Source organism: Cherax quadricarinatus, chromosome 13 (assembly GCF_038502225.1).
Source record: "Cherax quadricarinatus isolate ZL_2023a chromosome 13, ASM3850222v1, whole genome shotgun sequence".
Taxonomy (NCBI): domain Eukaryota; kingdom Metazoa; phylum Arthropoda; class Malacostraca; order Decapoda; family Parastacidae; genus Cherax; species Cherax quadricarinatus.
Genome location: NC_091304.1, coordinates 12,020,371 through 12,032,500, shown reverse-complemented (window position 1 = coordinate 12,032,500; position 12,130 = coordinate 12,020,371). Strand labels below are relative to the sequence as shown.

The 12,130-nt window shown below is 40.4% G+C and overlaps 1 protein-coding gene across 8 annotated transcripts in view; it reads left to right on the top strand.

Moving 5' to 3' along the window:
* Positions 1-12,130, top strand: part of LOC128688654 (probable sodium/potassium/calcium exchanger CG1090) — a 272,867-nt gene that overhangs the window by 219,163 nt on the left and 41,574 nt on the right. For all 8 annotated transcript variants that reach the window (XM_070084516.1, XM_070084513.1, XM_070084515.1 and 5 more), the window contains one exon: positions 426-649. In XM_070084516.1, the coding sequence (XP_069940617.1) occupies positions 426-649 (224 nt within the window). The remainder of the gene's footprint in view (positions 1-425; positions 650-12,130) is intronic.

Sequence of the window (12,130 nt, the reverse complement as noted above, 5' to 3'; positions counted from 1 at the left end):
TACACAAATAACCCGCACATAGAAGAGAGGAGCTTACGACGACGTTTCGGTCCGACTTGGACCATTTATTTTGTAAATGGTCGGACCGAAACGTCGTCGTAAGCTCCTGCTCCTCTCTTCTATGTGCGGGTTATTTGTGTATCTTCTTCCACCCTCCGTCTTCGCCCTCTTGTTCACTCCTCGCCCTCCATGTTTCTAGTTAGGGCCTCCTGTCGCCCTGGGCAGCGTACCACGGTGAACAAACCTCTTGACCATTTTTGCCCCATTACTTGAGCCTTTCAGCGACATTGTGAGAGGTTTTAAAAATCATCCAGGCTTTCTTAGGTCTCTCTTTATCCTTGCTTCTCAACTCTCCCAATTAGTGTTGCTGGTAGTCTCCCCGTATGTTGCACAGCGTGCGTCTCACAGTGTTTCTACTCCTACAGGTACGAGAGCACCTTCCTGCTACTGTTGTACTTACTCTACATCGTGATGATGTGGAATAACTCGCGCCTCGAGGTCTGGGCCAACACACTCAACGTGCCCTTCAAGAACGCCACCCAGGGCGAGAAGTCCACCCTTTTCGGCACAAAGCCCGTACCTCCCATGGGGGACCCTGGTCTGGTGAAGGACCCCACAGACCCTAATAACCCGGAACTAGGACAACAAGGTAGGACCTTTTCTATCCTTCTTTATTTCCCGCTCCTTACTTCCCCCCGCCCTTCCCATGTTTTCTTTCCTCTCGCCTTTTCCTGTCCAATCATTATTTACAAACAGGTTTGTAATACCCAACTGTGGCCTATCGAGGTCATATTTAATTTCGAAAAATAAGTCTCCTGTCATCTTTGAATGATTGATAGTATGTGAGCACTAGTATATATATATATATATATATATATATATATATATATATATATATATATATATATATATATATATATATATATACTCTCACTTGGTTACTTGACGTAATAATTACACTTGGAAGCAATATCTTTTGTCACCTTGTGGGAGGGGTAATAGGTAATTTCCCATTAAAATGTGACCTTTTTTTATATACTTCCTCCCCATTTGCTAGATCACTCTTACCCTAATTGTTATGCTGGTGTTGCGCCCCTTTCCTGAATGAATGACGTGGTTGGCACCACTCCCTGCCCACCCCGTCCCTCGTGATGCTGGCACCACTCCCTGCCCACCCCGGCCCTCGTGACGCTACCACCACTCCCTGCCCACCCCGTCCCTCGTGACGCTGGCCAACCTTATTGAGGTAACTGGATGTGTGAGTGTTATGGTTCCATTGGTCACTTTACCGTGGTGGCGGGGGTTGATCTACCGGGTGCTGGGTCACATTCCCATGATGGAAGAGTTTGAGTAATCTCAGTGAATAAAATCGCAACAACCCACTTTTCGGCGTGAGTAGTAGGGAAATTTTCCATATTGTTAATATTTGTTGTGATTTAAAACTTAAGCCTTGGAATAAACTGTGTATATGGTGTAGACTGCGACCGATGTCATTTTTTTAGAATTGCTCTGATTGTTATGATTATTATATCTGTATTATGGCAGTAAATTAGCCAAGACAGCAGAAAGTTAACATTGTTATTAACAAATTGTTGAAATAATAACTCCGTGATAATGTTAACTTTTCGTGTTAATACTGAATAAACGATAGTTTTACATTAGTACTTAGTAAAACGTGCAACTCATCTCAGCCTTCTAGGTTTAGGCAAAGCCTGTTGTTGTTGACTCTGGTGGGTGGTTGTACTTACCCATATGTGGTTGCAACTCGTGTACTCACCTAATTGTGGTTGCAGGGGTCGAATCATAGCTCCTGGCCCCGCCTCTTCACTGGTCGCTACTGGGGTCACTCTTCCTGCTCCATGAACTTTATCGTACCTCTTCTTAAAGCTATGTATGGATCCTGCCTCGTGTGTGTGTGTGTACTCACCTATTTGTACTCACCTATTTGTGGTTGCAGGGGTCGAGTCACAGCTCCTGGCCCCGCCTCTTCGCTGATTGCTACTAGGTCCTCTCTCTCCCTGCCCCATGAGCTCTATCATACCTCGCCTTAAAACTATGTATGGTTCCTGCCTCCACCACATCACTTTCTAGGCTATTCCATGGCCTGACTACTCTATGACTGAAGAAATACTTCCTAACATCCCTTTGATTCATCTGAGTCTTCAACTTCCAATTGTGACCTCTTGTGTCTGTGTCCCATCTCTGGAACATCCCGTCTTTGTCCACCTCGTCTATTCCGCGCAGTATTTTATATGTCGTTATCATGTCTCCCCTGACCCTCCTGGCCTCCAGTGTCGTCAGGCCGATTTCCCTCAACCTTTCTTCATAGGACAATCCCCGTAGCTCTGGGACTAGTCTTGTTGCAAACCTTTGCACTTTCTCTAATTTCTTGACGTGCTTGACTAGGTGTGGATTCCAAACTGGTGCTGCATACTCCAGTATGGGCCTGACGTAGATGGTGTACAGAGTCTTAAACGAATCCTTACTGAGGTATCGGAACGCTATCCGTAGGTTTGCCAGGCGCCCGTATGCTGCAGCAGTTATCTGATTGATGTGCGCCTCAGGAGATATGCTCGGTGTTATACTCACCCCCAGATCTTTTTCCTTTAGTGAGGTTTGCAGTCTTTGGCCATCTAAACTATATTGTGTCTGCGGTCTTCTTTGCCCTTCCCCAATCTTCATGACTTTGCATTTGGCAGGGTTAAATTCTAGGAGCCAGTTGCTGGACCAGGCTTGTAGCCTGTCCAGATCTCTTTGTAGTCCTGCCTGATCCTCGTCCGATTCGATTCTTCTCATTAACTTCACATCGTCTGCAAACAAGGACACTTCTGAGTCTATCCCTTCCGTTATGTCGTTATGTGTGTGTGTGTGTGTGTGTGTGTGTGTGTGTGTGTGTGTGTGTGTGTGTGTGTGTGTGTTTGTGTGTTTGTGTACTCGCCTATATGTAGCTGCAAGGGTAGAGTCTTAGCTCCTGGTCCTACTTTTCAACTTACCACTTGTCATTTTAACTCTTAACCTCGTGGGCGCTGTCTTACCATCTCTTAACCCGTAAACGGTCCCAACGTATATATACGTTTTTTCGACATTTGAAAGTATGTAAAAAAAAGTAGATCTTTTTGTTTTTTTACATTTGAAAATGTGTAAAAAAACTTTGATCTATTTTTTTTGTTATATTTGAAAATATGTAAAAAAAAAAAAAAGTAGATCTACTTTTGTAGCACTACACATGTGAACGTAGATCTGCTTGGACCGTTTACGGGTTAAATCTGTGTATGGATCCTACCTCCACTACTTCACCGGGATCGTTCCACTCGCAGCATGTCCGTCCATTTGTCTAAAGCTTGCATTTGATCAGTATATATTTTTTGTGTTTGAGGACATGTTCAGAGTGTGAATCTATTTAGGAATGATGGTTGATGTCTTTGAGAAAGATGCACTCAATGAAGCAGATGATGACTCCCGTCTTGTGGTATAATAGCTGACTTTTGACTGTGCGCAAGGTAGGGAAGGAAGCCTTGTGAATTACCGAGGGACATCTTCCTAGTGTTCTTCAAATTGTATGGCATTTTACCTTGTCCAGGAAGTCAAGAGATGGCATGGCAATCCAAGAGAGTGGTGCATACTCAGGGATAAGTGAACTACATCTGTTTTTTTATTTTTTACACACCGGCCGTCTCCCACCGAGACTGCGTGACCACAAAAAAAAGAAAAGAAAAAAAAAAAACAATTTTTTTCCTTTTTACATTTTGTAATTTATGCAGGAGGAATTACTATCTCCTTGCTTATTTGTATTATTATAATATTTAAATGAAGCGCTATACTCGTGTACGGGTCATTAAGCTCAGGGTATGCAAAAAAGACAAATGCAGTATAATGTGATTATTGACGACATTTCACCCACACAGTGGGCTTTATCAAGTCACCAATACATTTGTGGCTTTATACAGCCCACTGTGTCGTCAGTAGAGGATTAAATAATACTACATTTGTGTGTTTCCATCTCATTAGTGTTTTATACCAATTCTCTCCAAGCTTAAGGGATGGCGGAGGTTCGATCCTCTGCCAGTCGAGCTGAATATGAACTGTGTCTCACCTCAGTAACTTTCTCAGCCACAAGATTCAGTACTTCTGAGTCATTGCAAAGTAAGATTTCACCACTAGCTTCGTGTTTTAGTACCAAGACACCCCAAGCAGCAATATCATGATCTAAAGAAAAGTTCCTTCAAGGAGGGTGATTTGTTGCCAGTGATGGTGGGCTCTTCAAGGAATTGGTAATTTTCTCTTTCATGGATAATATCTGATTATCTGCCATCCTCCCAGGCACTGCTTGACTTTTACGAGCTTAGCGTTTCCCGTGAATATAATACTGTAAATATAATCTGGAGAAGGGTATTAGCTCCTAAACGTAATTCGACAACACTTCTCCCTAGGAAATGTAACCGAGTTAATGATTGGCGTACCTGTCTGGTACAAGTTGATTGTTGACGTAACTGATGGTAGTGGACCTGTTTCGTACGTGGAAACATTACAGTCGCCTACGTTATTACAGTCACCTACGTTATTAGTCACCTACGTTATTACAGTCGCCTACGTTATTAGTCACCTACGTTATTACAGTTACCTACGTTATTACAGTTACCTACGTTATTTCAGTCATCTACGTTATTTCAGTCGCCTACGTTTTCAGTCACCTACGTTATTTCAGTCACCTACGTTATTTCAGTCGCCTACGTTTTCAGTCACCTACGTTATTTCAGTCACCTACGTTATTACAGTCACCTACGTTATTAGTCACCTACGTTATTACAGTCGCCTACGTTATTAGTCACCTACGTTATTACAGTCACCTACGTTATTACAGTCACCTACGTTGGCATGAGATTCGCTGCTAATGCATTTATGTGAAGTGTTAAACCCATACGAGTCATTCATCACAGAGTGGAAGCTCGATTCTCCTTTAATAATTAGGACAAAACTAATGGTCATCGCTTCAAGCCCGGAACAAGCAAACAAATGTTATTTTCGAAATATACAAATTGGTGAAAATTAACGACAGGGCATTTTGGGCAGACTAAAACTAGAACTAAAAAAAATAACCCAGATTGTATAGTTGTACAGTTATATAATTTTAATCAAATTGTCTGAAGATAAAATTATTAAATGTATTGAATAATTTCAGCATTAGTAAGGCCTCGCCTAGCTTACGCAGCTCAGTTCTGGTCCCCATATTACAGAATAAAAACATTATTTTGAATATTGTTTTGGAAGGTTTCGTTATAATAATTATTTGGAGGGAGGGAGGGGGTGGGGGGGGGCAAGAATACCGTGATGACAGTGTGTATGATTGCTGATTGGAATCTGTATAAGCAGGTTTACCTGAAGTTTACCTGGAGAGGGTTTCGGGAATCAACGCCCCGGTGGCTCGGTCTGAGACCAAGCCTCATGGTGGATCAGGGTCTGATCAACCAGGCTATTACTGCTGGTAGTATTAAGTATAATAATATCTAGGTGTATTTCGGTGACTGCGCCATCCAAGGAATGTATCCCCGTATTCCATAATCCCAGTCCTTTGTGCCTCTGTGCACACGGTGTGACTAGTGCAGAGTGCAGCATAAGTTGATACTGTAGTTAAATGTTAGTGTTGAAGATTTGAAGAGGATTAGAATAGTCATTCATAAGTCACATATAAACGAATATTCAAATTTCTTTAATAAGTATTGTAAATTAAGACAGATGCAGTCCAGATCTAATTCAACCCTTTCAAAGAAATTAATATTCTGAAATCCAGAAGCACATTTAGCCTGAAGTCACACACAAGTTACATTATCACGTTATGAGCGTGGAAGGTTTGAAGCTGATCAGATGTGCCACTCGGACATTATTGCACGAAAATCAGTATTTAGTTTTTCCAGTTTCTCCCAGAAAAGCTAATTGGGACCTACACAGACTAAAATCAATCTAAACTTTTCTCTAAGTAAGATTGACCAACTTTTAAGAAAGTAAGTTTTATGTAAGCCTAGTGTACGCAGGGCCGGATTAAGAAGTCTCCGGGCCCTAGGCTATTCAGATTGGCGGGGCCCCTTTGAGTTACGGTTAAGCGAAGCGACTCCTTCCAGCTTGGGGGTGGGGGGGGGGGGGGTCGGTGTGAGCCTGTTTAAGGTCTAATTAAATACATTCTGGCTATTTAGATTAAATTTAATAGGGAAAGTACATCAAGACAACCAAAACCATTTACCAACAGCCATTATAACTATTTTGTTAAATCATGCATTTTAAAGAGAATAAACTCAAGACAGCATAGTATTACTAGATTAGTAAATTAAAGTAGTGACATCATGTACCTATTATATTCAGCATAACCACTACAGCACTATTATTCCCTTTATAAATCACTGACCATTATTGTTATCATTGCATCATGCAAGACTATCAGATCATATAAACTCAAGAAAGTAAAGAATTGTTTATATTCACAGGCACTTCTTAAATAATTTTTTTTTCTGGATTTCATATTGGCAAAATCATCAATTATATTCTGAAAATCAATATTTCTTGTTAGATCAGACTCAATGGTCAACAAGGCTAGGTTACACGATTTGTCTTGGCTCATTGTTGAACGGAGCTGGTTTTTCACTCTTTTCAAAACAGAAAATGAACGCTCTCCTTCACAGTTAGTAGCTGGAAGTGTTAGGTAAAGGCGATACACTATGTCAACATTAGGGAAGGTTTCTGAGATACCTGCATTTCTTAAATGTTTCAAAGAAGCTGAGGGCGCACATTTTTCAGGTGGAGCTTTAATCTGATTCATATACCCAGAAAAATGAACTATTTCTTCAACAAATGTGTCCTGAACATCTGCTGAAAGGTGTTGCAACTTTAATGCAGCTTCTCTCAATTCTGCATCTGGCATAGTAGTAATTTTGAACAGAAATCAAAACTTGTCATTGAGATTCTGGTAGATTTCTTTTCTTTTCACCAATTCTGTAATCAGTGAATCCAGAATGACGAAGTATGTAGCTGTCTTACATTTCTGCCTTGGTAGCAACACAATTTCATTGTCTGGCTCTTCAAAATTGCGTTTCCTCTTCCTTGACCGCTGATGATCAGCCCGGTAATTGTAGTCTTTCACCAGCAGTTTAGCTTTCTCTTCAAACATTTCAAAAGCTTCATCATTGCGAAGTGAGCTTACAAATTCCACTAAGCCTGCATAGAGGTTAGCACAAGTAGCCATTTCAATTTCAATTTTCTGAAATGTCTTGTTCGTGGCATTTAACCGTTCCAATATACAGTCCCAAAGCACACAGAGTAAGGCCAATTCAAAATCTTCCAATTTAGATGCTAAGCTGGCTGCTTCGCTTCTTGTAGTTGCTGTCTGGTCTTCATCCTCTGCTATTTGGATCAAAGCAGAACGTATTTCAGCAAAGCTGTCTTTCAAAGCATGTGTTGCATCATACTGCGCTGACCACCTTGTTGTTGATAATGATTTGATAACATCTCCATGAATGGTTGACTTGAGTATACTCCACCGATGCGTTGAAGCAGAGAAAAAATTAAAGAGTGCTTGTAAAAGTCCAAAAAATGAAACTGCAGCGACACAACACTCCGCAGCACATGACCCAACAAGATTAAGAGAATGTGCTGAGCAGGGCACATATTCAGCAAGTGGGTTGATTTGCTTGATACGGGCTTGCAATCCATTATATTTACCCGACATGTTACTTGCATTGTCGTAGCTCTGGCCACGGCAATCCATAATAGAGAGATCATGTTCAAGCAGAGTATCCAGTACTACATTCATCATTGTTTCTCCATCATGGCCTGAAAGAGGAATGAATTTTATAAAGCGCTCTACAGGCTTACCACTGGAGTCGACAAAGCGAACAATGAATGTCAATTGATCTGTATGTGAAATATCTGGTGTTGAATCTACACTTATTGCAAAGTATTTTGCAGTTTTCACAGCTGCTATGATGTTATTGAGGACCTTCTTAGTCATCAGTTCAATAAATTCATTGCATATAGTAGATGGCATGTAAGATACAGTGCCTCTTCCTGCATTCCCAAGGCGTGACACATGATTTGCTAAGAATGGATCGAATTGTGCTAACAGTTCTATGATCCCTAGGAAATTGCCATTGTTTTCCGAACCAAAAACCTCATTTTCTCCACGGAAAGCAAGTCCTCTTAGAGCTAAGAATTTTACAACAGCAACAACTCTTTCTAGAACTTTTCTCCAATAAGTGCGCTCCTTTTCAGTTTGATTTTCCAAATGAGAATCCAATAAGCCTTTTTTCTGTGCACGAAATACACTGGCTAAAATGCAGTCATTTCCAGTCATTGAACCCCTGTGTGAAGATATTTTCTTTGGTAGAAAATAGCTTGCATGCTGAACAGTAAACTTTTCCTGAGCTTTCAGAGTGTACCATCCATGATTTTTTCACAGTTTCTGAATTTGCAAGCTTCCTATAAAACATAAATGACTTTAAACAACGACGACTTCCATCATCATAAATCTTTGCTTATTTCCTAAAGTCAATGTTCAGAGTTTGACTGAAGTTTTCTGCAATGAAAGCATTACGTAGAGAATCTGGGATTACATTTGGCCATGAGGCAGGATCTTTTAAGACAAATCCTGTGGATGAAATGTCCGTTGAGACATTGAGAGGAGACACAAAAGAAGTAGATGCTGGCTGAGAAATAATGGAGGGAGGGCTTCCTGTATGATCTGACGTATCTGCAGATTCAACTGTACTGGTAACATCAGAAACTGTTTTCGTGAGCATGTCTGTGATCTTTCTGCAGCTTCCTACATCTTTCTTTTTCTGTTCTTCTTGAATTTTCTTATTACTTTTCTGTGACCCACTCGCATAAGAACGTCCAACATCACGTTCACGAGATGCCATAATGAGGATGTATCACTGTCTGTAATCATGCAAATACAAATTTTTCATTATCAATTATTATTAATTTTTTAATTATTAATTTTTTTTTGTCAATTGGGGGGATATGGCCCTTGTAGCCCCCTTTCCTCTGGTTGCGCATCTAAAAATTCAAAACGTTACCAGAAAGGAGTCATATACAGAACTTTTACCATAGATTAGGTTAGTGATTTGGGCTACGAATATTTTACTAATTCATCCTCCTTGATCTCCAATTTACTTAAACAGAAATCATACCGAGTCCAAGAACAATGCACAATGGTATTTATATTACCATTTTCATAACTATAATCATTATGTTTTGCATGATATATGGCCTACCACCATAGATAGGACATGAGAATTAAAGAATGCAGGGACAATTTTCAGTTTCACCCAACCAACGATTTTCTGATGTGGCTGATGTGTTTCTGGGGAAATATGTAGTAAATTAATTGATGTTCTACATCACTTCCGTCGCAACTTGAAAACTAAGCAATTCCGACGGAAGTGATGTAGAACATCAATCAGTTGAGATCTGTTATTGAAATGATAAAGACTTAAAGACAGGACAAAGTGCTTTTAAAACCTACAAACGGAAGTCAGTTTGCGTTTTTAGGTTTTTCTTCATAGTATTTTTACCAAAAATGCGTCTTTACTGGTCCATGCGTCTTTACTGGTCAAGTAACCCTATCAGGTACCTCCCTTAACATTTAGAGGCGAAAACAAACATTTATCCATACACATCAATGTCTATCAACAACACTTCAGTTAATTTGTCACAGTACAAGTCTAGATAACGTGTAATTACTACAGAAAATTGGAGAGGAATCTCCCATACTCACCCATTAGCGGGAAAGCACAGCTGTTCTGATGTAAACAAAGGCGTATTGAGTGTTGCCATCTATGGTTAGGTTTATTTATTTTTATTTTATTTCATTTCATTATTTATTTTTGTTTTGATTAATTTTTAAAAAGCAATTTTACTCTCCAAACACTTGAACATTTTAGGTAGGGACCCCTTTGCACTTGCACCATGTGCGCAGTCTTGGATGAGCCCCTTGGACCGCGGGGCCCCCAAATGCGCGGGGCCCTAGGCAAATGCCTAGTTTGCCTATGCGGTAATCCGGTATGTTACGTACACTGTGTACGTAACATACATATTTAAGAATAGTCTTGAGGTCACACAGATGGTATAATCGTGTAAAAGAACATTCAATTGATTTAACCTAGAATAACCAAATAGTCAGGCACTGTGGCTTATTTCACAGAAATCAATTTGTTAAAATTGCCACATGATAACTTGCACAACCAAATATTAAGAGACAATTTCACTTGAAAGAGACATTAGCGCTAAGGTTAAAAGCTGACCGAAAGATACATATTCCAGTTATTGCACAGAATCCAACTAAATTTGTGCCTGCACAGACTAAACCCACGACACTATCAGTCCAGTGCATAATTTTCTTGCATGGAGATGGAACTTAATAGGTACTATCCTGGACCTACGATGCATCAGCCATTAAATATTGAAACCATTCGTAAGAGGTAAACTGAAAATTATTCAGCGTAATGTAACGGGAATAAAAAAATCACACTTTTTATACACAAAATCGTCGAATTTATACATCTATACATCGGAATTGTACTCTCATCCATCGTCATATTTTTGGCATATTTCTAGAACTTTTGAAGCTCCGCCACTTAGGATTTTGAAAGTTATCCAAGCTATTCCAGGGTGCTGGAAATGTGTTCAGCAAGTTTGGTCATAAGGACGTGAACATGTCAGTTGTTCCATACATGTGCTGAAAACTTGAAGCCGACTTGATGAGGCGTTCTCAAGCAATGAGCAAAATAAAATCGAAAAGTTAAGGTTTTGATCGTTTTTTAACCTGGAGGATTAGACACCCAGGATAATCAAATCAAATAAGTGCGTCATCAAAGACTTGCTGTCTTATTTCCATTGGGGTCCAATAATCTTGTCACCCAGGATGTGACCCTCAACTAACACCTAGGTACCTGCTTACTGATGTTGATACAGGGGCGTATCTATGGACAATAGTGCCTGTGGCAAGCACTGAAATTGCGCCCGTCTAAACATCTGATACCCATCTTTTAGATAACTTTACCATAAAAACAGCTTAGAAATGGAAGGTTTTAATTAAATTATGGCACTACATGAAAATTACAACTACACCTTCCTTGCTGTCACCGATGCAAATTGGTCTACGATGTGCTCATTCAGTTTCTTCTCTTTCTAAATTCAGAGCTAGATAAGAGAGTCTGCCTTGACTCATGGAGGTCCTGAAATACAAAAGTATTACTTTTAATTTACTGAATAATTTCTTACAGCTGGCGATGGAAACTGCGATGGTTAACATTACCTGAATATCAATGCGAAGATTGGAGAAGACGCTCTCATCTCCATTACTGAACAATAAATTCGAGAAGATCTTCAGGTCTTGATATTTTTCATGTTGGCCCAACTTTATAGCAGCATTCTGCAGTCCAAAAATTCTTCATATAGCTGCTGTACAATTCATATCAGAGCTGTACAATTTGCTCAAATTTTCAATCTTCTTTAGGTTGTTATTGTCGGCGCCATAACACAGTCCCTCGACATGCAAAAGGAATCCAAACTTGGAGTCAGTGTCATGCAAACGAGCGACCCTTTCATCCATTTCTCCGTGTACACAGTTGTGTGTGTGAAGACGGTTGAGTGTTCCCTTCATGACTCTCCATTTCCTCCTCGGCTGTTAACCCAGTCTCTCGAGTTCTCATCAGCCATTCGTTTCTTTTGTCTCTGACGTCTTTCAGCTTCAGCATTACATTCTTGACAGAGACAGAGTCCTCCTTCAAGTGACTCGCCAGCACTTTTCTTTCATCAAAATATCAAAATGATCTCGGAGGGCTTTCAGATCCAGGGCAGCAACGTGGAGGTTCATGCTAGGGTCCTGCAGCCTATTTTGAATACGGTCAATGCGAATGAGTACTTTGTTCCAAAATCCTAGCAAAGTCAGAAAATCATAACTCAACATGCGGTTGTACAGCTGCCTTGCGTCATTTCTTGTTTCACTGGTCCCGTTTTCATTGCCTATCATGTCCTGGAGATAGCTGGCCCAGTGGCTAACGCGATGGTCTGGAGTTTTGAGACTCTGGCCGTGGGTTCAAATCCAGCCCGTGGTATGGTTTTTTTTTTTAAGTATCTCCTC